At 53.5% G+C, this 26,671-nt stretch overlaps 7 protein-coding genes across 7 annotated transcripts; 4 read left to right on the plus strand and 3 right to left on the minus strand.

Moving 5' to 3' along the window:
- Positions 1–7,228: 7,228 nt before the first annotated feature.
- Positions 7,229–8,266, minus strand: PG986_001628 (uncharacterized protein; the record flags this gene model as incomplete). Its single annotated transcript, XM_066837850.1, has 3 exons — positions 7,229–7,422; positions 7,525–7,605; positions 7,735–8,266. The coding sequence occupies 3 exons, from the start codon at positions 8,264–8,266 to the stop codon at positions 7,229–7,231; spliced, it is 807 nt and encodes a 268-aa protein (XP_066706743.1).
- Positions 8,267–9,099: 833 nt separating this feature from the next.
- On the minus strand, positions 9,100–10,338 carry PG986_001629 (uncharacterized protein; the record flags this gene model as incomplete). The annotated part of the gene is made up of 1 exon (XM_066837851.1): positions 9,100–10,338. The coding sequence occupies one exon, from the start codon at positions 10,336–10,338 to the stop codon at positions 9,100–9,102; it is 1,239 nt and encodes a 412-aa protein (XP_066706744.1).
- Positions 10,339–11,590: 1,252 nt separating this feature from the next.
- PG986_001630 (uncharacterized protein) lies at positions 11,591–13,437 on the plus strand (the record flags this gene model as incomplete). The annotated part of the gene is made up of 2 exons (XM_066837852.1): positions 11,591–12,428; positions 12,488–13,437. The coding sequence occupies 2 exons, from the start codon at positions 11,591–11,593 to the stop codon at positions 13,435–13,437; spliced, it is 1,788 nt and encodes a 595-aa protein (XP_066706745.1).
- Positions 13,438–14,270: 833 nt separating this feature from the next.
- PG986_001631 (glutathione S-transferase) lies at positions 14,271–15,017 on the plus strand (the record flags this gene model as incomplete). Its single annotated transcript, XM_066837853.1, has 2 exons — positions 14,271–14,305; positions 14,597–15,017. 2 exons carry the CDS (start codon positions 14,271–14,273, stop codon positions 15,015–15,017), a joined length of 456 nt encoding a protein of 151 aa, XP_066706746.1.
- A 484-nt stretch (positions 15,018–15,501) lies between these two features.
- On the minus strand, positions 15,502–16,914 carry PG986_001632 (uncharacterized protein; the record flags this gene model as incomplete). The annotated part of the gene is made up of 1 exon (XM_066837854.1): positions 15,502–16,914. The coding sequence occupies one exon, from the start codon at positions 16,912–16,914 to the stop codon at positions 15,502–15,504; it is 1,413 nt and encodes a 470-aa protein (XP_066706747.1).
- A 1,690-nt stretch (positions 16,915–18,604) lies between these two features.
- On the plus strand, positions 18,605–19,742 carry PG986_001633 (3-oxoacyl-reductase; the record flags this gene model as incomplete). Its single annotated transcript, XM_066837855.1, has 3 exons — positions 18,605–19,000; positions 19,059–19,218; positions 19,495–19,742. The coding sequence occupies 3 exons, from the start codon at positions 18,605–18,607 to the stop codon at positions 19,740–19,742; spliced, it is 804 nt and encodes a 267-aa protein (XP_066706748.1).
- Positions 19,743–21,911: 2,169 nt separating this feature from the next.
- Positions 21,912–26,506, plus strand: PG986_001634 (uncharacterized protein; the record flags this gene model as incomplete). Its single annotated transcript, XM_066837856.1, has 3 exons — positions 21,912–22,386; positions 22,549–24,092; positions 24,161–26,506. The coding sequence occupies 3 exons, from the start codon at positions 21,912–21,914 to the stop codon at positions 26,504–26,506; spliced, it is 4,365 nt and encodes a 1,454-aa protein (XP_066706749.1).
- Positions 26,507–26,671: the final 165 nt, after the last annotated feature.

Consider the following 26,671-nt stretch of genomic DNA (forward strand, 5'->3'; position numbering starts at 1 on the left):
AAGAGCAGGGGGGGTAAGGGGGGGCGTGTGACCAGCAAATGATCCTTGCGTGGGGCTGGCGCAGGTTTCCTTTTCTTTTTCTGCCTTTGTTTCTCAGGGACCCCCATACCCAAGTCACAGGCTGGAGCTGGAGCTGGAGCTGCGAGATAACGACACACCCTCTCTGATCCTCTTCTCTGCACCTTCTTCACCTTAGAGCTAGGAATTTCCGTTGCTGAAGATCCAACACACAACGGCCGTTGACTCAAGACTAGGGATCCCCGTTGCACACCCACCCCCTACCTCACAACGCCCAACCCGAAATGCCATCGGTAGCCAATAGTTCCAAGTCACGATGCATATCCAATTTGCGCAGAAAACCCCGACCGCCGCCTGCAGCCCGCTGAAAATCAAGATTTGGAATGACATGGGCAGAGGGGGAGATAAGAGAGAGAGAGAGAGAGAGAGAGAGAGAGAGAGGCAAGCGCGATGATTCACATTGAAAGCAGTCGAACTGCGCTAGAACGGTGGAAGAAGGAGTGGGAAGGGGGGGCAGAAAAGAAAAGTGCAACTCCTCCAAAAAAAACAAAAACAAAAAAAAAACAGGCCGGCTGATTGCATACCGGTGTTGGATTCACTGGTAATTGCGATGATACTGTTGTTGTCGTTGCGAGGTAGGTACATCTCACTTGGCTACATAACCTACCTAATGTACCTATCCTACAGTGTACCGTGTACCTATCGGTGGGAAAACATGGCCGACCCAGCTCGGTGGATTGTCAATCTGCTTGGTTTCCTTCCCGCCGAACACCGATCAAACCACGCATTCGGACAGATCCTTTTTCTTTTCTTGTCCTTGCCGTGTGCAACACACACACCGTGACACACACACACACACATACACACAACCTCGATGGCCCACGTTTCCCCTCGTACTGCGGTGAAACAAGCTTAAGCGTATTGGAATGCTCTGCCATACACTGTTGCCCAGTGTGCCGCCCGTCATGGCCAGCTGGTCGACCAGTCCCACTTTGCTGTGTACCATACCGTACCATACTGCATACCATGCATGCAATGCAATGCGAATGGGCAGCAAGAGTTCAATCCTTGACTAATAACGACTGCTATGGTCGATTGGCCGAGGCGCATCGGAGCTTTTCCTCGACCACAGCGCCGGCCGGGGGCACAGTCTTCAGCCCTTGCATAACATGCTCTCCCCTCCTGGCCTGGCCTGGCCTGGCCTTGCCTGCGAGTGGTCGAAACAAGTCGCAGAAACGACAGGGGTTCGTTCTTCTCTCGACCACCCACCCGGCTGCCGCCACCGCCACCAAGCATTCCATCGTCTCGATTGACTATCAATTCTCCGTTCGGTTCAACGGCTCAACGATAGATATTCTCAGATCATTCCATACGTGCAAGCGAACAAACAGCACCTATGTGCATTGCATTCCCTCCATGTCGTTACGTTTTCAACGCCCTGAACTTGGGGCCCGAGTCTCTCTCCTCCCCCTTCTCCCCGTCTTTTCTGCAATACCAGCACACCAGACCCGACCCTTGCATTAGGCTCTTCGATAGTACAGGATTCCGAGTACGACAAAACTGGATTGTACGAGATTGGATCTAGTTGTGAGTGGTGTGGTGTGGTGTGGTGTGGTGTGGTGTGTCAGTGTCAGTGTCAGCGTCAGCGTCAGCGTCGGCGTCAGTGCATCGCGCTGTTGTCGTAGGTAAAGTACTCGGAGACAAGACACGACCTAGACTAGACTGTCTGTCAGCTCCAAATTGACACATTTGGCGTGGCGCACAGATTTCGATCTGCCAATCTCACGGGGCCGCCAGTAGTGGTGGGTAGTATCAGTCTCAACTCAATTCCTCTTCTCCTCATGGCACTTGCAGGCAGTGTTGCAGCAGGGAGCTGTATGTAGCTGTCTTTAGCAGCACGCGTGCCTGTGCCTACTGGCTTAGCAGTAGCCAGCAGTGAGGCAAGGCGAGGCCAGGCAGGGTCTCTATCCGTTAGCCCCAAGCTGACCGTTGCAACGTTTTCGTGGGCTTGCCTCACTTCCCCATTTGCGTAATTGTACTACGCTACTCTCGCCATCTCACTGTGCCCAGCTAGCAGGCCAGCCGTCTTGCTGCTCTCTCTGCACTATCGATGGCGGGACTGGCAAACCCGGGGCTATGCCGTTTCCGGAGCATGTCTGACCTGGTTCCGGCTCACCGTTAATCGGCGACGGAGACGGTGGGGAAAGGGTGGTGACGATGGTGATGATGATGGAAAAGAAGATGAAGGGGTTCCCCCGCCTGGCTTCTCAATGCAGTCTAGGACGCTCTTGCATCATGCCTTGTTTCGACCTTGTTCCCTTTTCAGGCGCATGGACTTTGGCAAGCAGCAGAGATCGACAACGATGATATCCCGCCGTTGCTTGCGAGGTGGGGCTCACGTTGTCTCTACCATGTACTAGCAGGTATGTACAGCAGAGACTCCTCTTATTATTTATTAACCGTACAGCACAGCAGCAGCCTTTAGTGGTAGCAGTAGCAGATCTGTGTATCCATCCTATCCATGGTCTTTCTTTTCTTCATCTTCCCACTAATGCAATCGCAAAGGCCTGTCTTTCTCCTTTGGGCCTGCTGCTGCTTTTGATCTGCCTGATTCCTGGTTGATCCAGCGGGGGCCCCGTGAGCAGGCAGATGGATGCGACTATCGAGATGACGATGTTCTGGGCGACAGGGGAGCACACATGCATTGCATTGTGTGCTTCCTCTTCCTTCCTGTCCCGCAGTGGGGTTTAGCCTTGACGGTCGGGGACAGCCTATCCTGTCCCGTCCTGTCAGCGACATGAACAACATCAACATCAACAACGAACGGTAGAGCATCAGCTGCTCGATGGGAAAACGGGTAGCCCACACTCCGAGCCTCGCGCGCACGAGGCGCTTAGCCCACTTCTGGTCGTTGCTTACATAGCATCCGTATTTCCTTGTTTCCGCGCTTTCGGGCCATTCCATTTATAGGGAGCTGTCCCGACTAGTGACACGGCTAAAGACAAACAATTCATGCTGTCGGGACACCCAGGTAGGCATCCCCCAGCTTCAGCCCACTCAGCCAACCCTCAGGGCTGTGCTCTGTACTTGTGCAAGGCTTCACCGGTTTCTGGGAAAATGCGGCCAAAGCTGGGTGTTTCAGTTGCCTTTCTGAGAGCGCGTCAATGGCGGTCTCGTCTCGTTTTCCTCGACTGGGATGGGCTGTCAAGCGAGTCTATACGGCAGCACAGTAGTCTAATGAGGTATTGGCATTCGCTCCTCCGCTCTCAATCTTGTTCGTAAGCCCATGGGCCCCCTTGTCCATCGTGTCCATCAGCTGGCCGCTGCTGGCTGGCTGGGCAGGGCCTTGGCGGGGACCCGTCTCGGCCGGAAAGGGACAAGGGCCAGTGGATGGCGTACCCGTTCTTCTGCCTCTTACGTACCCAGCCGGCTGGATGAGCTGCACAGGGTTGTTGATTGGGGCGTGGCAGGGAAGGCAGAGGAACCTGGGAACCTGGGAAACCCAAGAGGGGGTGCGGAACTGTCGATCAAAGAACGTTCATCCCACCTTAATTAAGACATTGGGACCCTGCCGGGGTCTTGAGGTGGCATCCCGGGCTTGGAAATGGCTCTTTTTGCTTCTTCTTGGTCGCCGACCACGGAGGCCAATCAGCAGCCGCCATGCCCATGTCCCAAAGTGCAGGTAGTGCGTAGTGAATTAAGTAGAGACGGAAACAAGCAAACAACGGCGGTGGGAATTGGAGGACACCAAAGAAAAGAAAAGAAAAGAAAAGAAAAGCCAAGTGGGCGATCAATGCAAGATCGAATCTCTTCAGATTTGTATCACCTACATGGAATATGGATGCCCAACCACCAGCCAATATCGACCGATCCGTCCATCAAGCAACTGTCTATCTACTTGTCAGGCAGGCCTGAGCGAATCGAACCATTGCCTCCGCTCCATGGGTCCAACCCCGACGGGTATGGGTACTTGGATGCGATTTGTGCTGTGTTTCTATCCCCAATCCCGGCACGTCGAGCTTCCGCTATTATTCTTAGTAAGTGTGTAACCTAACTCCCTTCGTTCCCGGCCACCCACTCAACAACCCCTGCCCCCTTTTCCCGGCCGTTTCGATTCATCGGGCAAGCAAGCCCAACGGTCCAGATTGACCCTGCAACATTGTTCAAATCTCAGACATTCCGCACATCGATTTGGGACAGACAGGGATGATGCGCCCCCTTCGAGAGTATGTACTCATCAATGCAAACAAGCACCTCCCTCCGGGCAGCCTGCCGTCTGGCTGCAATAGCAATATGCGAGATCCACCAGAGATCGTATACCACAATAGCAACAGCCACAACAACACGTCGCAAAAAAAAAAAAAAAAAAAAAAAAAAAAAAGCCGGAGTGGCATCTATCTATATAACCAGGGTGGCAAAGAAAGCAGGAACAGTCTATGTCTATATAGTACAGCCCGCAAGACACACATATCTAGCGACGAACCGGTGGATCAAGCCAAAAAGGAATGGATGTTTCGACCCGGCATGAACCTCCAGAAATGAGGATATGTCGTCGTTTTTCTTATTTTCTTCCCTTCTCTCCCTATCCGTCAAGCCGTCTCTCTGCCCCGGGAAAACAGTGCTTTGCTAAAAGAGAGAAAGAGAGGGAGAGAGGGAGAAAAGTGGTTTGTATTTCGCATATCCCAGCAATCCGGTTCAGCTCCGGGCAACGATGAAGAACTCAATTATCAACAAATCTGGTGATACCCTCCCCTTGCCTGCTTTTTTTTTTTTCTTCTTTTCTTCATTTCTCCATTTGTGTGTAACTTTATCTCATTATACGAAGAGGAGGAACTTTTTAGAGTGCACACGCGCAAATCCAAGTACGTACACTCGCATTGGGGGGGGGGTGGTTACGCAGGACTTGCATGTACGGTTTGTCGTACAGATCGTATCGTTACGATCCAAGATCCAAGCCCTCCCCCTTTCCCCAGCAAACAAGACGGCAGCAACAGCACAGCGCCACATGGCGGCCAACAACACAACCACTCCCCCGCCTCCTACCCGCGCACTGGTTCGATTGCCTTGTGTCGCTTTTTTCCCCCGGGTAGCAGGTCAGTAGTCCCTATCCAATCGGTGATATCGCTAGAGAGACGTGTGAAATCCTGTAACACCACCACCCTCTTTTTCCTGCTCCTCATCCAGTGAACAGGGAAGGTAGAACTAACTGTCCGATCACACACACAATGTACACATACACATCCACGTATATCCGCACGTGCATCTCAGAGAGGGGAAGGGGAACACAACCATAAACACACATCTCGCGTTGCAGAACGCGCATACAGTATCAAGTGACACAGTGTCTAACAAAGGTCGTGTTTACCCTCGGGTCGGGCGCCAGAGCGATCGGTGGTGGATGACGACAACGGACGGTGAAAGGAGGCGGTGATAGGAACAAGACACAAGTTCGGAAGCAGCATCTAACACACACACGCCCGAGGAGAGGTAGTCAGGATGACAGAGAGGGAGGGAGGGGGTGTGAACTCAGGCTGATCGATTGGTTGTCTCGCTCTCTATCTTTCTCTCTCCCTCGCTCACTCTCAAGGTACCGAGACATCACAGGCATGCCATTATTGAACCCAATCTTGCGCGACGTAGAAATGGTTCACTTCACATTATCGATTCAATGATACAACAACAACTATTCGTCGCTCTCAGTGTACTGACTCCATATTACGAGTTCAGTAAAGGCTGAGGCTAGGATCGCGGGAAAACCGGTCCAGCGCCATATCCGGACTGACCGTGTACTTACCTACCCGTAACCACTGACCCGTCTCTTTCGGGATGACACGAAGAGGCTAACTCGCAGTAGCACCATGTCCATGTTCATCTCCTCGTACTACGAGACGCGGAAGTGGTGAGTCGGCTAGAATTAGACTCAGGCAGTGACATGTAAGCTGCCAAGACACTCGAGAGCTCCCGTCGCCATCCAAACCTGCATGGTCTTTCGCTCTCTCTGCCTCTCTCCTGGTCTCATGGACGTAGTAGAGCTGGCCAGCTCGCGATGCACCAACATCACCAGGCTCTAGCTGTAGCCATTGCGGAGGAGAGCCGAGCCCCAAGCGCAGCCAAAGGCGTTCCTCTACTGCTTACTACTGTCGTGACACTTTGGTCCGAAAGGTCTAGAGCCGTGTCCGTCGGAGGGGTCCTCGAGTCAAGCCTCACGTCAGCATTGCCAGTAGGTAAAAACTGTTGGTTGAAGCCATCGTTGGAGCTATCGAAAGAGTACCACGCTGTGTACCAAGGACTACCTGGGCTGAGAAAGCCTTCCTTCAACTCAAACCGTTTTCTTCGGCACGCCCCTGGCGTCAACGTGCCTTCACACCAGCCGTGCACCCAGTCGTGACAGCTTCTGGTACTTGCAAAGGCACCTACTCAATCCGCTATTTACTAACGTTAGCTCCTAGAGCTTTTTTTTTGACAATGTAGGATGCTTTAAAGCCAAGTTCATCAGGCCATTCTGCTCTATATCAACATACAGTTCCTTCGACGGGCGCCGCGCCATACTCTTGGCATCAAGGAATTCGTGATGGCTTTGTTTGAGCTGGTATAGCAGGTCCTATGCCTGGCTTGACTGTCAGCTCTTGTCTCGCGCTGCGGCTAGGGAGGCTGCGATCTGGGCGCTTGTTCGCCTCTGTGGGCCTGGCAATCGCGGCCGCGGATTCGGAGACCCCTTACTGAGGTCCGAGTCTCCGACCAATGACAGCGTGCCGGCACTTCGGCTGCTTTGTGAGGAGTTGGCCCTTATCACGGTGTTGATGCTCCTGGTCGAGTCGTGGCTACGGATACCGGCAAACAGGTCTTCGGCAGTCCGTGCCGGCGTCGTGTTAGCGAGAGATCTAGGGCTACGGCTCCACGTTAACGATCGGCCCTCAAGGTGCGGACGTGGCTGGCGCGGGGCGCTGCCTTCTTCTCGAGAGTGGGGGCTCGTTGTGCGGTACGCTGCGGAGGGACTGAGCTTGGAGACTTGTTCAGGTGTGGCTTGGGATTGCCGAACCTGCTCGTACGTTCTCGCAGTAGCCCCCGCGCCGCGTTTCTCGGCAGAACCGTCCTCGCTCGGCCGGGGTGTACTTTCTGGGACGGCCCCTGTGGTAAAAGTATCGTCCCCTTCAGCAAACGAGAAGCGGCCTTCCCGGGCACCGTTGTATCTTCGGCCGTTCTTTGTTTTTTAGGGGGCGCCACCGTTACGGTGAGCCATTACCATTCGATTGCTGTCGTTCTTGAACTCATCCCGCTCTGAAGGGCTGGAATCGTCGCTATTGTTGCCGTCTATTCTAGCACTGGTCTTCTCGCTAGGCGTCTCCCGGGCCTCTGTGGCTTCGGGAATACCCTTGGCATGCCCGGGGCTACCCGTTAAGCTTCCTGTGCCTGATCGAGAGTGGTCTGTTAAGGTAGTCCGTAGGTATCGGGAGTCTGCATTTCCTGGCTCGAGAGCGGAATATCCGGTTCTAAGTCTTAGCTTACGCCTGGGAAGCCCAGCCCTAACCGCGTCCAAACGCCTGAACTTCTCGCTAATCTTGACGTCCGATTCGACGTTGAGTGTACCTGACAAGGACCCGGCATATGGTCAGCTTTCCCCTATGAGGCATCAATCGCAGCCCTGGCTGCTGCAGTACGTTCCACCGTGGTAGCATGGAGTTGGAAGGGGGCGTTTTGTTGGGGCCGGGTACTTACTCAAAGATGGGTTGCCATCGCCATTGCCTATTCCCTCAACTTGCTTATGTTGGTCCAGGACTCTGAGGACCTCCGTGTCTGTCGATAGGGAATGGCCATGCAAAAACGAGACTACAGGCTGCGAGGCTGCGGCCCGCGACTCGGCACCACGCGCAGCCGCCTCGTTGCGCCGTTTCTGTAGTCTAGATACGAAGTTTCTGGCATCTGGCTGGCTCCTGTCCAAGGTGCTGTTGGTCCTCGCTAATGTGACAGTCTCGAGCCCGTTTTTCCGAGCTAGGAGAAGCTCCAGCCGTCTGATTTCGGATTTGTATTGTCCCTCACGGTTGCGGAACTCTTCTGCCAACACTGTGAAATCCTCGAATGCGTCTTCTCGCATGCGCTTCACTTCTTCGAGGGCAGCGTTCTTAGCCCTGAGCTCCTCCTGGCAGTTGCTGAAGCCCTCGATGAGACGGAGGACGTACGAGTTCAGGTGAACCGGCAGCTGTGCCAAGTTCCCATTGGTCATGATGCTCACCTGAAGCGCCTCGACCATCTGGTCCAGTGATGGGTTGTACCTAGATAGGATCCCACGTAAGCGATGCGAAGCACACTGGTAAATAGTACACAGGCAGAGTCTTACCACACTTTGTCTTGGTTGTTGACGACGAGGTTGGCACTTGCGGGGTCCTGTGGCTCTGGCGATAGAGAAGCATGCGTAGTGAGACTGGGATAGCTTGGCATGTGTGCAGGACCGGCTCTGCGTTGCTCCTCTGTGTCATGGACACTGAAAAGGTCTGATAAGACGGGTGATCGCGGCGTGACTGGCGTCTTTGATCGAGGGCCAAAACGAAGCCAGTTGCCTAGATCTGCCATCTCGTCATATGGTATGGGCCACAAGGTGGTCCTCTTGTAAAATGGCCAAATGAGTGAAGTCAATGCTGCTACGCCAAATCTCGAGCGGATTGTGAAGTCACCAAGGGACCAGCGGTGGTAATCTCCAGAAGGTTGGCAGATGTCAACACAAGTTACCGTTGCATGCGTGGGGGATTGTTGATGTCGTCAGAGCTGGTTAGAGGTTGTTAAGTTGACCTGTTTGTTACCAGGTACCTACATCAATGATAGTCAAGACCTTCAATGTTGCAGTCTATTCGTGGAGTAATCCTTTGTTTAGATTTTGGCAGGTACGCACATGCTGGTACACCAGGTTATTCCCAAGATACACATGGTTCCACTGGACTAATTGATCAATGAGTATCTCGCGATGCTTATTATCCCGCTGGGCTGGTTGAACAATGGTGTCAGCCATTCAATTATTATTAGGCAAGGGCAAAGGCAATGTGGCTGCCATTCAGATCTAAATAGAAATCTAGCCGGGTCGTTCGGTCTCTATACATCCTCAAAGGCCATATCCTCATCCTCGCTATCGCCATTCTCTGCGGGCTCTTCCACCTTGACTTTCTTGGCTGGCCGCTCTTCAGAAGCCGGTGTATTGGCTGCACTGGTATCAGCACTGGAAGACGGCCGTTTCTGGCTGGAAGGAGCAGTGACGTTGCCAGCAGCAGGGATATCCTCAAATTCGTCCTCCTCATCCTCTTCTTCCTCATCCTCATCTTCCTCTGCCGCTTTCCGAGCGGCTTCCTCCTGTTCCTTCTTAAGCCGCTCGAACAAGTCATCGAGCGCGGCATCCTCCTTCTCGTCAGCAGTACCGCCGAGGTCAGGCTTCTTGTCCTCGTCGTCGTCCTTCTTGAACGAGGCCGACGCGTCTGCTGAATACGACGCGCCGGTGACAGTACTGGTCGTATGCCACTCCGGCAGGGCGTTCTGTTGAGCAATCTTCTCCTTCTTGGCTCTCTCGGCTTCCTTGGTGGCGTCATCGGGCCCATCTGAGGCTGTGATGTTGATAGCGATGCTGGTCGGTCCTGTATTTGCCATACCCTTGACAGCTGTGGGCTTGAGGCTCGAGTCCACGGCAACCGACGCGGCTACTTGGTTGGTAGCATCTCGTTCGACGGGGCGTGCCGACGCATAGGCCTTCTCGAAGTCCATCTCAGGAACCAGAACGCTGTCCAGTTCAGGAAGCAGGTCGGTTATGAATTTCAACTGGTTGTTGAGCCGCGTTGATTGCTCGTGGCCACCAGACTGCCGCTCCGGATCCTGCTGGAGCAAGCTACCGCAAGTATGGCACATGAAGCCTTCCGGCCCCATCTTATCCAAGACTTCCATGGCAGTCCAGTCAGATCCGCAGTAGGAGCAGAAATATTCCTTCTTCTCGGAAGCCGGGACCGCGTTGCCCTGTACAGCCTTATCCAGCGTGTACACCCTCCATTTTATAGCGTCGATGGCCTTTCGGTAGTCGATGTAGTAGTACGTTCGGTTCGATGGGCGCTGCTGGCCCTCACGGAGCTCAGCTCTGACGTGAACTTCGATGAAGCGATCTTCGCGCAGCTTGCCGCAGATCTTATGGAGATCCTTGGTGTTCTGGGCCATTAAGTATGAGAGATCATCGTCGCGGAGGGCCGAGTGCGTGATCAGGGCGTCGATGATAACAATATGCCTTGGATCGAAGTGCGCAGTGTCGTAGAAGGCGCGCGCCACCGACCGCACGAGGGTTTGTGCTTTGTCCATGGCGATGATGTGTGGATGATGTATGAGGTATGGAGCAGACAGCTCGTCGATGGACTCTTATCTTTTTTTTTCCTTCCACGCGACCGTTTTTCCGATTGCTTGCTCACAAAGGAATAATCAGGTTGGTGGTTAATCGGACAATGCGGCCAGGCAGATCCATACAATCCGACATGTTGTTACGAGATTGGAGTAACCATTCATTAACGTTCAAAAACTTCAAAATGACTCGGCCTGAAAAATACGATTATAACATTGACTGGATACTGGATAACTCTAAACGTTAAAACATGATAATTCCAGTTGGATCAAGTTCGCGACAACCTCAAGCTGTTCAATCGGTTACCCGAGTATTTCTAGATGTCTAATAATCCGTAGGAGGCTAGGTAGTTCCACCTGCAGCGGAATGGAAGTTCCCCGGTCTTTCGAAATTCCGCCACCGATGTTGATTGGCGTACCAATGCAGGTGGAAAAGCTAGTATGCTACTGTCTGGTAGATACCTACATTATTAGCTTAGACATCTAGTAGCCGACTGCACGCACTGCTATTCAATTGTATGCTGGGCTCAAAAGAGAAAAAAAGAAGAATAAAAAATTGCGTTGTCCTACGTAAAACTTCAATGACTTCAAGCTTCTTATTTCGAATCCAAGAGACATAAAAGTATATTCGGCATGGGGAAGACTTAAAAATCGGTATCAGCAATTCGGGTTGTAGCCAGGTGATGGTGGTTTGCTGGATGCATTTGTCAAGTGACCTGTTTAGGTACCTTAGGTAATCAACTGTAGGTGCGTTGGTGCGGAAGTCATGCTGTCATGTTACCGGGGGCACCTTCTTCTATACTCCCAAGTAAATTGGTCCAGGCTGGTTTTCAACATACAACATGCTTTGCCTACTTCTTATGCTCAGAAATACAGCGAGGCATGGCAACATTGACACTTCTTCAGCTTGAATACACACAGACGGGTACATATCCTGTTCGCGGCCCCGTGGACCTGGCAACATATCGTCGTGGTTTTGGAGTACACCCATTAAACTACCAATCCTGATCCGGAAAAGAAAGACAAACCAGCAGACGAGTGGGCAGACTGGAGTAACTTACCCGCGATATTGGTCGGATACCCACCCGCCTTTCTACCATCATCTCCACCCGGCCGGCCGTGTTGCTTCGCCGTGTATGGTTGTCTCCGGGCTTCTCCAGTATGCAAACTGCTCCCCGCGCATCAAGCCGGCTCTGCTCGCGGCTCGAGGACCAGGATGTCCCAACTGGAGTTTCCCCCAATCTACCTACTGCCAACCCATATCGATCCGGACCAGTTGCCTGATCTGCAGAGCCAGATTCCCTCATTAACGTATGACATCAATGAAGCAGAGGTGGTCCTGGGCAAGATTTCGAAGAAACAGAGAGCCCTTTTTGAACTGAGGAGGCTAAAAGTCCTGACCGAAGAGGTCGCTGGCGACGACACGGATCGTCCACCCCCAGCCAAGTGCCGCAGGCTTTCCCACGACACCCTGATTGAGGATGACGCGAGCACTGCCTCTGACGACGAGGATCGGTCTAGAAAAGGCGTGGTGCAAGTTGTGAAGCTTTCCTGGTTCACTGATTCGGTTTCTCTGGGGGAGGTCTTGCCCTTGGAAGGCTACCTACTCTATCGAGGTCTCAAGCTGTCGGACCAGCACGGTAAAGTACTCCCTTCAAATTCACCGAATGTCCTTGGGCTGCCCAAAGACGACACTGGCGAGATCCCGGGGGCGGCGACGGCGGCGGCGATGAAGCATAAATCATCACACGACTACAGCCTGGGGCCACAGCATCCTAGGATATCAATACCTCTTAAGAGGCCAGCGCTGGTCCAGGAGACAACCTCAGAGCATGACATAACTCAGCATTTGCCACCGATCCCAGACTTCTTACATACGGCATATTCCTGCCAGAGACCGACGCTGCCAAACCCCCCAAACGACGCATTCATTGAGCAACTGAAGGATATCAGGACTACCAGAGCCTTATTGGGGGACAAAATTGGCGTCCGAGCTTATTCGACATGTATCGCCGCCGTAGCGGCATATCCGCATCTATTGACAAACCGAATAGGTATGGCGGAAGTCAGTCCACTTTTGGGGGATGCGTTATACTGACCTGTTATTCTTTAGAGGTCGACCACCTACCAGGCTGTGGTACGAAGATAGCGAGCCTCTTCCATGAGTGGAAGACCAATGGCTGCATTGAAGAGGTCGAGAATGCGAAATCAGATGCTCAGCTCAGCGTGCTAAGGCTGTTCTACGAGATCTGGGGTGTGGGCGAAACCACGGCCCAGGAATTTTACAAGAAGGGCTGGCGAGATCTGGACGACATCGTGGAGTACGGCTGGGATCAACTCAGTCGAGTCCAGCAGATTGGGGTCAAGTACTATGACGAGTTTCTGCTCAAGATACCCCGCGCCGAAGTGAAGTCCATCGCAGACATAATTCTAGAGCATGCCAATAGACTTCACAAAGGCTATGAGATGGTGATTGTAGGCGGTTACAGAAGAGGCAAGTCCCAAAGTGGCGATGTTGATGTTGTCATCAGCCACAGAGACCCGGCTGTTACTCTGGCCTTCATAGACAAGATAGTCGACGCTCTTGCGCAATCCGGGCATATCACTCATATCCTCACAATCAGCACTAGAAACTCTGGTCGTGGGCAAGAACCGCTGCCGTGGAAAGGCGAGGGGCGACAGGCAGGTTCTGGTTTCGACACACTGGACAAAGCATTGGTGGTATGGCAAGACCCAGAATGGGACCGCTCCGCGACCGCCAAGAGTCCCAACCCGCACCGGCGAGTGGACATCATTGTTGCTCCGTGGAAGACTGTTGGCTGTGCGGTTATGGGCTGGACGAGCGGCATGACCTTCCAGAGAGACCTCCGGCGGTATTGCAAGAGGGAGAAAGGCCTGAAGTTTGACTCGAGCGGCGTGCGCAGCCGTGTTGATGGCTCCTGGGTGGACTTGGAGAGCGGCCCAGACGGCGCACTAGCCCCTGATATGATCACGGCGGAGCAGAGAGTGTTCAAAGGCCTTGGTCTAGAGTGGCGGCTACCCGAAGAGAGGAATACGGGGTGAAGAGACATGACTTGCTCAAAGATATGACCTTCAAGCCTGTGACGACATGCAGTATTTGTGGCATCGCATACTAGCAACTGAAGTGGGAATTGAGCAGCTACTTGCTTCTTAGCTAAGCTGGGAACATTATCTGCCTAGATAGTAGTACTCAATTTCAAATCCTGTAACCTAGTTGCTTGGTAATCAAGGCCACTTTCCCAAACGTGCGCTTTGATTCTGTGGTCCCTTTTCTGGCGAATACGATTCTGGGGTTTCTCGGAGACTAGTAGAGAGACAGATCGGCTTCGGGGTATGGATTAGGCCGCGTCAAAGACCATCTCGGCTTTGGGCTTTGGGCACTCGGGAATCCTACTTAGATCTATGACAAATTGTGTAGTGGTTCGCATGCATACCAGAAAGACGTGATAGCTGGGTTACATACTGTAGTGATAGCAAGCGCCGGGAATGCACAGTTGTTTTTGTGAAGACGATGCCGCCGGGTAGTTGGCATCTCCGAGGCGCCCCCTCCCCCCCCACTACAAAAAATGCCAGGCCCTACCTATGTACATGTATCGACCGTCTGGATGCATCGCTGCCCCGCCCCCCCCGAGTGGACCGACGGGAGATACAACGGACGGCTTTCTACCTAGGTACGTTAGTGCCAAAAGAGCTTAACGTCACATTCGAGTGCCATAGAAGGCTGGCAGGAAAGAGGGAAGAACAAAAGGCTGTGGATATATATCAAGTCTACATCCGCCCGTTGTCGTCACAATCTCGCTCAAGTCAACTCTAGACACCGACATTATACCCCCTTCCAACAAGCTCATTCGACGTCGTCCGTCAAGGTACACAAGATGCCTTTGATTCTGCAAGTCCCCAACGAATACGGGTAAGTTTTCTCTCTCTTCTGCTTTCTGGTCCCTCTCTTCTTTCGTTCTAGCACCCAATGGCGTCATCTCTCCCTGGCTCGCTCGTCCGGTTTCATGCAGGTACCCGTCGCAAACCAACACAAACAACCTCAACCCTACCAATGCCACTCAACGACTGCGCCCAGACTGCCGGAACTTACCTAACCTAAGCCCCTACCCGCCCTACCACCTGCCTACTCTTGTGTGTGGGACGAGAAGAAGAACCCTTGTGGGCTAACCTGCGGGGCGCAACCCCAACCCCAACCCAACAGCTACGTCCTCGTCGCCGCCTCGAGCTCCTTCTTCGTCAACCTCCTGCACTTCTTCCTGAGCGCCAAGGCCCGCAAGGCGAGCGGCCTCAAGTACCCGATCCCGTACGCGACCGAGGAGCAGGCCGCCAAGGACCCCAAGGCCTACGCCTTCAACTGCGCCCAGCGCGCCCACGGCAACTTCGTCGAGAACCAGACCCCCTTCCTCGGCGCCCTCCTCATCTCCGGCCTGCACTACCCGACCGCCGCCGCCGGCCTCGGCGCCGCCTGGGTCGCCGCCCGCGCCGCCTACGCCGTCGGCTACGCCAAGCGCGGGCCCCAGGGCCGCATCGGCGGCTTCCTCGTCTCCTCCCTGAGCGACCTCGCCCTCAAGGGTATGGCCCTGTGGACCAGCGTGCAGTTCGCCATGGCGGCGTATGCTTGAGCAAGGGAAACGAAAAGTGCATTCGTGGGCAGCCCGGGAAAATGTTTGCGATAGCTAGAACACCCTGCGTGTAGTAACAGATGTATACTTCAATCCAATATGATATTACTCCAGACAAGCTACGCGGGCACCTCGTCAAGAAACACAACAAGGCGCTTCTGTTTTGTGAAAGCGAGTCGGAAGAAAAGCCTGGTATAGATCATATACAATGCTAATTTGCACATGTTTGTTTATTCAGAGACAATAAGCCCAAACTCCATTCGCCTTCAAGAAATGGATATCGCTAGGGTAAAATCCACCCTCATCATAGCTAACAGTCCGTTAGGCCTGCCGTGTTGATGCCCGCTTCGCATCCATAGTCTCATTTAGCCATCAAGTTGGCCACAACGCTCACGGCATCATCGATAACCTTTTTCAACGCTGGTAGTTTGATAGGCAATTCAACATTTCAACAAACAGTATAAACATACCCATTAACCAAGTACTATCCCAAGACGTGTTGGTTCTCGGTGCTCTGCACCCATTCGTGTCCATTGTTTCCGAGCAGGTAGTCCCCAAAGTACTTCAGCGCCTGAAACATCTCCTGACCAGTAGGAATGATATGGCTCGGCGGGAGAAGAAAACCATAAGTCCCCGTATCTCTCAGCTTGATTTGATAGCTGTAGCGTGCCTTCATATCGTGGAAGAAGTAATCCAGTGCTGAGCCTCCCAGAAGCTCGACTCGACGTTTCGATTCCATATCGTCGTCTGATGCGGCGCCCGATTGGGCTGCCACCGCGCCCTCGCACGCAGAGTCGACAGTGTAGACGTCGCCACTCGAAAGCCTCATGTACTTTGCTATGTTCATGGCGACTTCCATCATGTTCTCCAGATTGGGCACCCTGGCAGAGCAGGAATATGCAAAAGGCCAGAGGATCTGCTGTGAATAGGAATGCAGGTCAAAGTAAGCAACGAATTTGACGTCGTTCTGCGTTTCATTCTTCGCCCACTGCGCCAGCTGCGCGGCTTCGACCGCATGAAAGGGGCCTTCACCTCCGTACGTAATGGAGCAAGGCTCAGTTTGGCTCTCGGCAGGGCCCCACTGGTATCCAAAGGCGTGGTCCAAATCAACCCCAGGACAGTACGGCATCGTTGTTTCTTGTCTCGTTTTGCGCCAAAGACGATCGTCAGTCCAGCTGTATTCGTATCCGTCTGGGTTCATAACGGGAATGAAAACGATGTCATATTCGGCGAGGATCTTGCTGACCAGTTCGTCCTCGCCATACGACGTTATAAAAGACCAAGCAAGATAGTTGACAGTACTAATAGAAATCCATTCTCTTGCGTGTAGGCCTCCGGTAATGAGGATGGTTTTTCGGGTGCTCGAGTCAGCGTTGCTTCCTCCAGGACCAAGCCCAACCCGCAGGGCCGGTATATCTCGCCCTTCAGCTGTTTTTCCTATACTGAACTTCTCGACCAGGTCTCCTTGAAACATGGAATGCAGCAGCGAGAGCCACGTATCAATGGTTTCAAATGGCTGGTAATTTCTGAAAAAGAGGCTCTCGGGTTGATGACTCCTGGGCTTCGTTGTCCGAGTCGCCTCAGTTGCTTCTGGCACGGCGCTTGTTCCCCCCAGGGCTGCTTCGACATCTTTGTTGCCTTTGAACTCCGGCATAGGCGGGTACGTAGCAACGATAGCACTTGCTAGGTCATCGATCAAGACATTGTAAGCAGTTTGCAGTGATTCCGGTAGCATGCTCAGAAAGGGGCCAGTTCCCCTTCTGGAGACCCTCATGTCAGTAAAGTTGGAGCCAGAATCCCACACATCGATGTTCATCTTTCGAGCGGCGCGGCTCAAGGCTCTTCTGTCGTCCGGCGTGCTAAGACTAAAGCGCAGCACGGCATGGTCTCTGTACATATCGGAATGCGTCGTCGGCCTGTGGTTATCCCACCGAGAGCCTCGGGATGATTTGAAGGGCCAGAAATCCAATTCCCACACATGACTGAAGGCTGACCTTGCCGGGCCTTTTGAGTCATGTTTGTGAGGGCCGTCAAGAATGGCCGCGATGGCCGACTCTCGGACCCATGTCGGCGTTGGAGAACCCGGGAGAGACGTATCCTGTGGGTACGATAGAGATGTAGTGACGAGCAAAGATATGACGGGCAATGTATCAAGGAAACACGGCCGCATTTTCACTCGGGGTATCGGGGTATCTGGGTGGCTGAAATGATACCCAGTGACTAGTGACGACAAGGCGCCTTTGAAGGGCTGGTAGTAGTAGTAGCTACCTTAGCTAAGGCTGTCTAGGTATGAAGTTGGCACGGGGACAAACAGGCGGGAAAGCCTGTAGATGGATGGATTGGATGCAGCAAGAATTGAAGGTGCACAAGAGCTGGAGGGACTGCACGGAATTGGTGCAAGGGGAACGCACTGAGAGAAATACGGTCGCCTGCAGTTGGTTGAAAATCTTCCCGGGCCCGAATGCAGACATCGATGTCGTTCGGACAAGATCAATCCATGCGGGCAACAGACGGCTTCCTTGCTTCCTTGCTTCCTTGCCTCGCCAATCTGCTAAGCCTACTTTGGGTAAAGTGGGAACAGGCTTGGTTCGCAGGCTTGGTTCGCAGGCTTGTCTCGTCTCGTCTCGTCTCGTCTCGTCTCGTGCACTAAAAGACTGAAATGGCGGGGTAGCTGCCATTGGCATTGGGCAGACAGCAGATTCCATCATGCATGTTCGTCAATGTTGGGGTCCATTCCGGTAGGTGAAGGAGACAACCTTATCTCTTCCTGGCCGTATGATAACCTTACAGTAGGTACGAGATCGACAGGTAGCCGGTTTCACCACCTTGACCACAGGGCCAGTTCAACGAGCTTCCATGTAGCAGCATGGTCACGGAAGAACCGTGCTCACCACGTGTCGGAGGATGTGATTGGTGTGTATAGGGGCACGGCAACGACATGCACCTGAGCTGGACTCATGACTGCCGGAATACACGGCCCACCCCACCAACTTGTGGAAGCAATCCAGTCTATCGGGTCGGCAACTATATTATGTAAACTATACGGACTCCAAGTTTCTGGGGACGATGCTGCATCGAGTAGTTCAGGGAGCGGGGTGCAAATGCCTCGAGCCGTAGGTACATCACTGAGGGCCGGAGGAACGGCGATGTCGACTAACCCATCTAGGGAAGATCCTTCCCAGAGTCAGCCTGCCTAGATCCTAATGCGCACATATACATAACAAAGGAAGCGTGGCTACCTGTGTTGCATCATATGCCATGCACGTGAGCGTGTTACCCGTGTACATGTTACTAATAGTCGATATTCGACTGCTAACCCCGCCGAGTATGGAGGGAACCGGAACACAAACACCCATATCCAACATTGCACCAAGGTGGGGATAAACATCGAGTCATATTCGAGACTCAGCAGCAGGCCATAAAGCATACCACTCAAGAATAAACCGACGCGGACAATCATCTGCATGGTATGTACACGAGCAGTTGCCTTGATAGGACTGAAATCGACAGCACAACTCCCAATCTCTCATCAAGCTGCGGGGGCCTTGGCAGACCTATGGGATTAGAATTCATCGCTGCATCGTACAATGGCCACTTCGTCCAATCCAGACACGCCGACGCTAGCCTCTGGGCACTCGGTTTCACGCTGTAGGCTGGATCTGGTCGGTCGTGTTGCTGTCATCACTGGGGCCTCCCGTGGAATCGGTCGGGCGATTGCCTTGAATCTTGCCCTGCGAGGCTGTTCCGTTCTCGGCACATGCACGAACGAGACCAGTCTCGAGTTGATATCATCGGTCCTTGACAGCGAGGTCACCCAATCATACAAGGACACTGCACGCCAGAGGCCATCTCAACTTAGGATCAAGGGTCTGGTTGCCGACATATTCTCCCTAGAATGCTCGGCGTTGATCGCCAACATGCTAGAGGAGTCCTTCAATGGCCAGGTCGATATCTTGATCAATAGTGCTTGTGATCCAATGCCGGTCAGTAGACCCGGAAAAGTGGTGTGGGCCATATTACTGACCCGGCCTTCGCTCCCAGGGGACCATTGGCGAGATGGACGTTCAGGAAGTCCAGCATAGTCTTATGGGAAACATACAGACACCCGTCATGATTGTTGACGAGTTTGTTCGACGCCGCCTTTTCCAGCCTGACAGCCGCATCATCTATATCTCCTCAGTCCGATCGAAACAGCCATGGAGTAAGCAGGTCAGTATATCCAATAGAACCCACTCCGATTCCGGAACAGTCTTAGCGAGGCCCGTTCCCATGTGCTAGTCGAGGGTCAGATGTGAACTGATTTGTTTGATGAGATCCATAGCTTATGTACGCGGCGGGAAAGTCGGCAGGAGAGTCACTATGTCGCACTTGGGCTCAAGCTTTTGGTGGCAAAGAGGAAAAGGTAGGCTGCCAACCTTGACAATGCTACCTACCACCAAGACCATATTATATATGCCTCTGCTCACCAGTACAACAGTACCAGTTCATGGCAGGGACAACTGCCATGCCGTACTCGTCGGCTTAACACAGACAGAAGCCGTCATGAACTGCGGCCCCGACATGGTGGCGGAGTTTCAGAAGGAGTTCTTTCCAGGCCAATCCATCCCGCGGTTCGGCCAGCCTGAGGATGTTGCCGATGTGGTTGGACTCCTCTGCAGCGCCGAAGCCAAGTGGATCACCGGCAGTGTGATTAGCGCCAGCGGTGGTGGCATCAAAATCGGATGAATCCAAGTGACAAATCAATATAGCGGTGCCCGGAATGCACACCGGGCGAGGGTCAACAAGCCGGGTGCCGCCGCGGCATCGGACGCCAAGTCGTAACACCAAAGCAAGGAATGTAGCGAGCTGAATCGCCAGCTCCAAGATTCACCTAATTATAAGCTAAAAAGGGAATGATAAAGTTCCATCAAACCAGATTGCATACCCTGGACATTGATGTTGGGGTTTTTCTTCCCCTTCTGTTGCTGTTAGACGCATAATGCTCCCCCGAAGCTCGGGTTGGCCACACTACACGGTCTCACTATGTTTGCCTGTTTGGCATATAGGACTCAATAGCCTACTCTCCTGGTCGCGGTTCAAGGCTATACTGGAATATACTACCTACTAATCTTGATAATATAGGAAAACTTAGCTTTCCTGTTCTTGGGAGGCAAATGCCCATACGCAGTGAGGTAATGGATAGGGGGCTTTCTAGGCGCATATAGCTCTTATTACCTGGCCGATTGTCATTAGGAACGGGTTGAATGTATGGGTCCCAGAGAAACAAGTATCCATAGCTGTGAGCGTACTAAGAGCCCAAAACACAAACGCTTTGTGGAGTTGATACTGATTTGGGCGTGGCAGGACAGGGGGACCGGGAAATAATCAATGATATCCAATTACGCGTATACTGCTGCATGTACTTGTAGGAACAAAAGGAGCCGCAAACCAACCCGCTGGATCCGATGGCCAGGCCCATACCGATACCTACGCACGCAGCCTTGGAGGGAGGTGCACATTTGCCTGTTTAGTAGGTAGGTACATAAGACGCATGCAAGCTGGATAAATAGTGGGATAACGGTCGCGTCATCGACTCTCGGGCAGTGTGCCGACCTGTCGCTCTGCTACACAAAACCTACCGACCACATAGGTCGGCAGGCCAATGATAAAAGAAAGGTTGGCAGAGAAATTAATGCAGTCTCCAGCCTTGGATTAAAAGAGGAAGGTATCGCTAAGATGGCACGTGTCGGTAGGCATCTAGGAGACACTAATCGAGATGAGGAGCTAGCGGGCTAGGTAACAGCCAGCCTAGGTACCTGGCCTAGCTGCCTTTCCAATGTACCTGCTTGCCTGGCTCTGCTCAGATTAATACAAGGGGAAAGGTACCTGGGTGCAATGGGTGCTACGGGTGCTACGGGTGCTACGGGTGCTACGGGTGCTATGGGTGCTAGGGGTAGGGGCCGGGGGTGCTTGGATCAAATGGATTGATTGATAGATAGTTGGACAACTGGCCGGGCTGGGCTGGGCTGATGTGAGAGAGACGGAGATAGAGAGGGAGGCGGGAGGCGGGAGGGAAGAGGGACAGCGAGCGCAGCAGCCGCGGCATGCCCATCCACCTCTCCAGACCAGACCAGGCCAGACAGGGACGGACGGTGGACTGCTGCCAGGACTGGCCTACCTATGTTGGGAGCTTGCGATGGATGGATGGATAGCTGGCACGGCGCTGCTCATATTATTCGTACATGCAAATGAATGGTTAAATGAGTTTCCCACCTCGAGAGTTCGTGATTTTGTAATCAGCCACTGCCGGTTGCAAATGCTGGCTGACCTACCTCCCACTTCCACCATTCAATGAAACATTAGAAGTGAGACTCCTTCACCAGATCCAGTCAGCCCACTTGCTGCTGCTGCTGCTGCTGCTACTGCTTGCTGCTACTGCTGCTGCTAGAGCGGTACCTGGCCTATCTTCCAGGCCAATACTTGCTAAACTAAAGCCGTCAAGGCCAGCGTCTACAACGCGACAGTAAAACCTTCCTACCACCACCAACCATCCTACATCGACCTTGCCCTTGCGGCAGTCCTTCCAATTCCTATTAGGTTATCCGACTGCAACGCCAGTGTATCCCATATTCGGACCCCCGGCATCTCGAGTCTGAGCCGAGCGATTGTGGGCAAAGACAATGGGCTTCCCTGATTATTTCAGGAACCTGACGTAACCGCCTTTCGGCAACAACAGCTCTGCCTTAGCCTTAGACATCCCCGGTTCGCTGCCGTCGCCGCCGCCCCCCGTCGCTGCCGTCGCCGTCGGTTCCTCGCCCATCGCTCCTCGCCGTTCACTCGTTTATTCAATCAGTCAAGTGGTCCATGTCGAGAATCTCATCACCTTAGGCACCTTACCGCCGAGCGAGCCTCACCATGCCGTTTCTCCGGCGCCGCGGCGTCATGGCCAGCGAAACGGACATGCGACGACATACCATCATTGACCCAGGTACTGGCTCAGGCTCAGGCGCTGCTACTCTCCCATCCAGGCAATCCGTTGCCCCGCGAAAGTCCCTTGCCGAGTCCCTCCTTCGACCTGGCTCTTCCAAACTCAACAGTCGGCCGTCGCTGGAAGCAGCAGGTGAAGGTGAAGAACGCGACAGATTTGACAACGGCGAAGGCTCTTCCACCGAAACAAATACGTTTTCTGCGGCTATGTCGGCCTCGGCCGGCCGTCCCAGCGAGGATGACCCTTTCAGTCGACCGGAATCGCCTCCTATACAAGAAGAAACGCCCAAACACCGTCGCTTCTCCATGTTGAGGTTTCGCAACGCTTCAGATTCGCAGCTGTCGACAAGGCTTAAGCAACAACAGCAGCAGCAGGCTGAGAAGCCACCTCCTATGCCACGACGTATGTCACTCTTTCCCGTTTCCACTTCCTGGCCCCTCACCCATGCGGACTTGCTTCTTCGCCGCCAGCTTGCTCACGTTGGAAGCGCCTTCCACTTGTTGCCGACCAAAACTGCTTGCTGACACCGTAGACCTGCACTAGCGCCAGCTATTATCACAACAGCGCCAACAATCGTTGAAGAGGCCGATTCGAACCAGAAGAAACCCCGCCTCAAGATACCAATGCGTATGCGAAAATCCGGGGATCTCCCTCGGACATCGCAGTCGCAGCCGGAAGCCAAGCTAAACACGTCGCTGAAGAATAACAGGAGGAAAAGCACTGCTGGAATTAGCGACTTATACTCATCATCGACCCGGCCGTCAAACGACAATGCGCCCGGGAAACAGACGGTGACCTTCCAAGAGCCACAGCAACGGCCACCGTCGTCTCGGACGATATCTCAAACAGAACCGCCTGCCTACGGGGATGAAAATGGTTCAGCATTGGCTCTGCCAGTCAATCGACTCTCCGAGTCGGAGAGATCAGAAGGCAGTGCCAGTGATCATGGTGTATATGGCAGTACGACGACAACGACGACAACTCAGACCACATCAACTACCACGTTCTTCCGCCTCCCGCGCCGCAAGCAGAAGCAGCCCGAATCCATGTTTCCTATGGGCCATCTGCCACAGAAGGGCAAGACACCAGCTTTGCAACCAACGGCTTCTAGCTCCTCTTTAGCTCCGCGTGATTCTACCAGCGCCGACCCCCCTCGGCCATCGACCGGCGGCCGGAGCAGGACAGCTACACCCGTTGCTTCGCCCTCGCAGAGCTCCACGTTCTTAGGCAAGCCGGCAGCATCTCCTGCAACGGCCCTGTTTCGACCAGGGTCCCGCAATTCAGGACAATCATCTCCAACGCGGAGTCATCTTACCCTCCGGGGCCGGTCGTCCACCATGAGCTCGCTAGGAAGAGCGTCAGTCGAAGACCGCCAGTTTGCCGGCACAACCCGTACGTCATCCTCGACAGGCCGCAAAAGCTTTGGGGACTTGCTAGGGATCAGTCGGCTACGGCAGAATTCAGACAACCCACGTCACGGCGCTCTAACTCCTGCCACGCCAGGGTCTACCTCAAAGAACAACTCGCTTCAGCTCACAAGAGAAAAGGAGCCGGTAGTGCTGCCTGAACGCCGTGAAGACGACACCCCCGCCAAATATTTGAACCGCCTCGAGGAGGTTCTTAGCCGCGGTGTCATTGCGGCTGCCTTGTCTAAAGGAACTGATCCTTTCATGGCTGCAGTTCTGCGGAGCTATATGCGCAGCTTCGGCTTCTTTGAAGAGCCGATGGACATAGCGATACGGAAACTCCTGATGGAGGCCGAACTACCCAAGGAGACGCAACAGATCGACAGATTCCTTCAGGCTTTTGCGAACCGCTACCACGAGTGCAATCCTGGAATCTACTCCACTCCTGATCAGGCATATTTCATAGCCTTCTCACTGCTCATCCTTCACACCGATGTCTTCAACAAGAACAACAAGTACAAGATGCAGAAGCCAGACTACCTGAAGAATACTCGTGGGGAGGGTATTTTCGATGATGTGCTGGAATGTTTCTACGACAATATCACATATACCCCTTTCATCCATGTCGAGGATGATTTCGATGTCAACGGTGAACGTCTCGGCAACAAACTAAGCAAAAGAAAACGGCGGTGTTTCCAAATGGTACACCGGAATCGCTCAAGCGGTCGAAAGATCCTATCGATCCCTACACCATAATCCTGGACGGAAAGCTGGATTCATTACGACCTCCACTCAAAGATCAAATCCCGCTCGAAGAACACTTCAGCTATCTGGGTACTGCCAAGGCCCTGAATGTGAAAGAGCTCCAGAAAACATTCTTCCGGACGGGTGTGCTCCAGATTGTCTCGGCCAGATCAAGGCCCGACGCTTTCATGACGGAGAAGACATTATCCAACCCACAAGAGGCCCATCCTGGTATTGTAGACATTAAAATCACGAAGGTCGGCATATTGTGGAGGAAAGACCAGAAGAAAAAGAAGGCACGGTCTCCGTGGCAAGAATGGGGTGCAATCCTCACAGGCGCACAGCTCTACTTCTTTCGTAACACTGCTTGGATAAAAAATCTAATGCATCAGTACGAGACTCATCTCAAGTCTGGCCACGATGGGAGTCCCCTGACGTTCAACCCGCCTCTAGAACAATTCAAGCCCGATGCTTTGATGTCGACTGACGGAGCTGTGGCACTGTGGGACATGTCCTACAAGAAACACAAGAACTCATTTGTGTATGTGAGGCACGGTGGCTTCGAGGAAGTCTTACTGGCTCAAAGTGAGGACGACAGGAATGACTGGCTGGCGAAATTGAATTACGCCGCAGCGTTCAGGACCTCGGGGGTGCGTATGCGCGGGCTCATTGGCGGCAACTATGAGGGTCAAGGTCGGCGAGCTATCCGGAGGCTTGAAAGCAGTGAGGTAACTCAGGTCATCCAAACCCCTACTGGCGAAGTCAGCATCAACCGCAGCCGTATTGATCAAAAGATGGCTCAGGACATTTTAGTTGCCCGCCGCGAAGTGATGGAACAGCGAATCGCCGAGGCAGAGGAGAAACTCCAGGCAGCAGAAAGGCACCTGGATAGTCAGCTGCAAAATGCGCGCCATCTGATAATTCTGGCGCCCATACAAGAAAAGACCCGGGACTCGGTCCGGGGCGGCGCTGCGAAGATAATAGCCCAGCTAAAGTGGTCTCGTACCGAAATCTGGAGGCTGAAATGCCATCGCGATATTCTCCAACTTGATCTTCAGGAGGACAAGGACGTGAATGGCGACCTCAGCGAGTTCCTGGTGGAATCGACAGCGCCGGCAGAGCACCCAGCCCTTTCTCACAAGAAGTCTAGAGCAAGCTCTAAGTTCAGCCAGCAGCAAAGCCCTGGTTCTCCTGCCCCTCCGATACCTGCTCCAGCAAACAACTCGCTCGAGCCAGAATCCCCAATGACCGATGTATTCCAAACACCGCCGACCAGCTCCTCGGGCCTACCGATGCCGCACGTACAGCAACCCCACGATGGTGTAACATTGAGCCCCGAGCGACCAGGCATGAGGAAGTCTTCCATATCAAGTGCAACTTCATCCCACCTTGCGGTTGGGCCCTCGGCAATTCGCATCCCATCTCATCTCTCAACAGATAGGGAGAGAAGGAAATATGAAGAACATCCGGAAGAAGACGAAGGCGAGCGGCAAGTACTCGAACAGGCCGGTTTACTTGAGATAGAGCCTTCACGTACCCCAGATCACCGCCCTACTTCATCTCTGATGACGTCCGATGACACACCTGAGCGATCCAAGAGAAGCAGCGCAGCTGTCGCCGACAAGGATAAGCTCGAGCGCAGCAAAATTCGTCGTAGCCTGCAGCGTACCCTCAGGGAGGGTGCCGGCCATCTTTCACACCATCGAGGGCGGAAAGGGAAAGATTCGGCATCCAGCGGAGGCCTGGCCGATGACACTGCCCGCGAGGACATTCTGGCGAGAGCTGGGAGCTTCACAGTGCACGGCAAGAAGGCGTCGGTCGTCGAGTTTGGCTCAAGCCTCCAAAACATGACATCAGAGGACCGCATACGCCAGCGTAAGCAGTCTGTCATTGACGATCCCATCTTGTCACCAGCCAGCGTCGATGATGACTTCCACTCCATCATAGAAGTGGAAGCGCCAGTTCACGATGCAAAGGAGCGCCGGTCATCGGCGGCCAGTGCCAGCACGGCCACTGCCCGCTCGTTCCGCGAGCTGCACCGCAAGTATTCTACGCACCGTGGCCTGACGGTCCCATCAGACGAAGATAGCGATGCAGCCCTTAGCTTTTCCGAAGGTCGCCGCAGCCCGCTGCCTCCGGTCGAGGACGGGTCGGCAGACGAGGAAGAGGATGAAGAAGAAGAAGAAAAGGGCGACGGGAAGACGGGTCTTGGACTCGACATGAATTTGCCGAGGCAGGCTCAGTTCTACACCCCAGAACCGCCCAGCTCGCCCGTGGACGAAACGGATGAGGAGAAGCAGGCAGACCCGAGCGACAAGAACGGTGCAGTCGAGCGGCTTCCTAGTCCGCCCATACAGGCGGTTCGAGCTTGAGAAAAAAATAATGACGCTTTCGAAGTTTTCAGCCTCCCCAAGGTTCTCGCTCATCTGGGAAAGTCTAGGTCTTCGCAGGGGTACGATATGGGGAGCGATAAGTGACGAGAAAGAAGGGAGAGAAATAGGAAGCCCAAACCAGTGCAACAGTCATTCCAATCAGCA

Source organism: Apiospora aurea, assembly GCF_038362705.1.
Source record: "Apiospora aurea strain CBS 24483 chromosome Unknown utg000001l_segment0_segment0, whole genome shotgun sequence".
Taxonomy (NCBI): domain Eukaryota; kingdom Fungi; phylum Ascomycota; class Sordariomycetes; order Amphisphaeriales; family Apiosporaceae; genus Apiospora; species Apiospora aurea.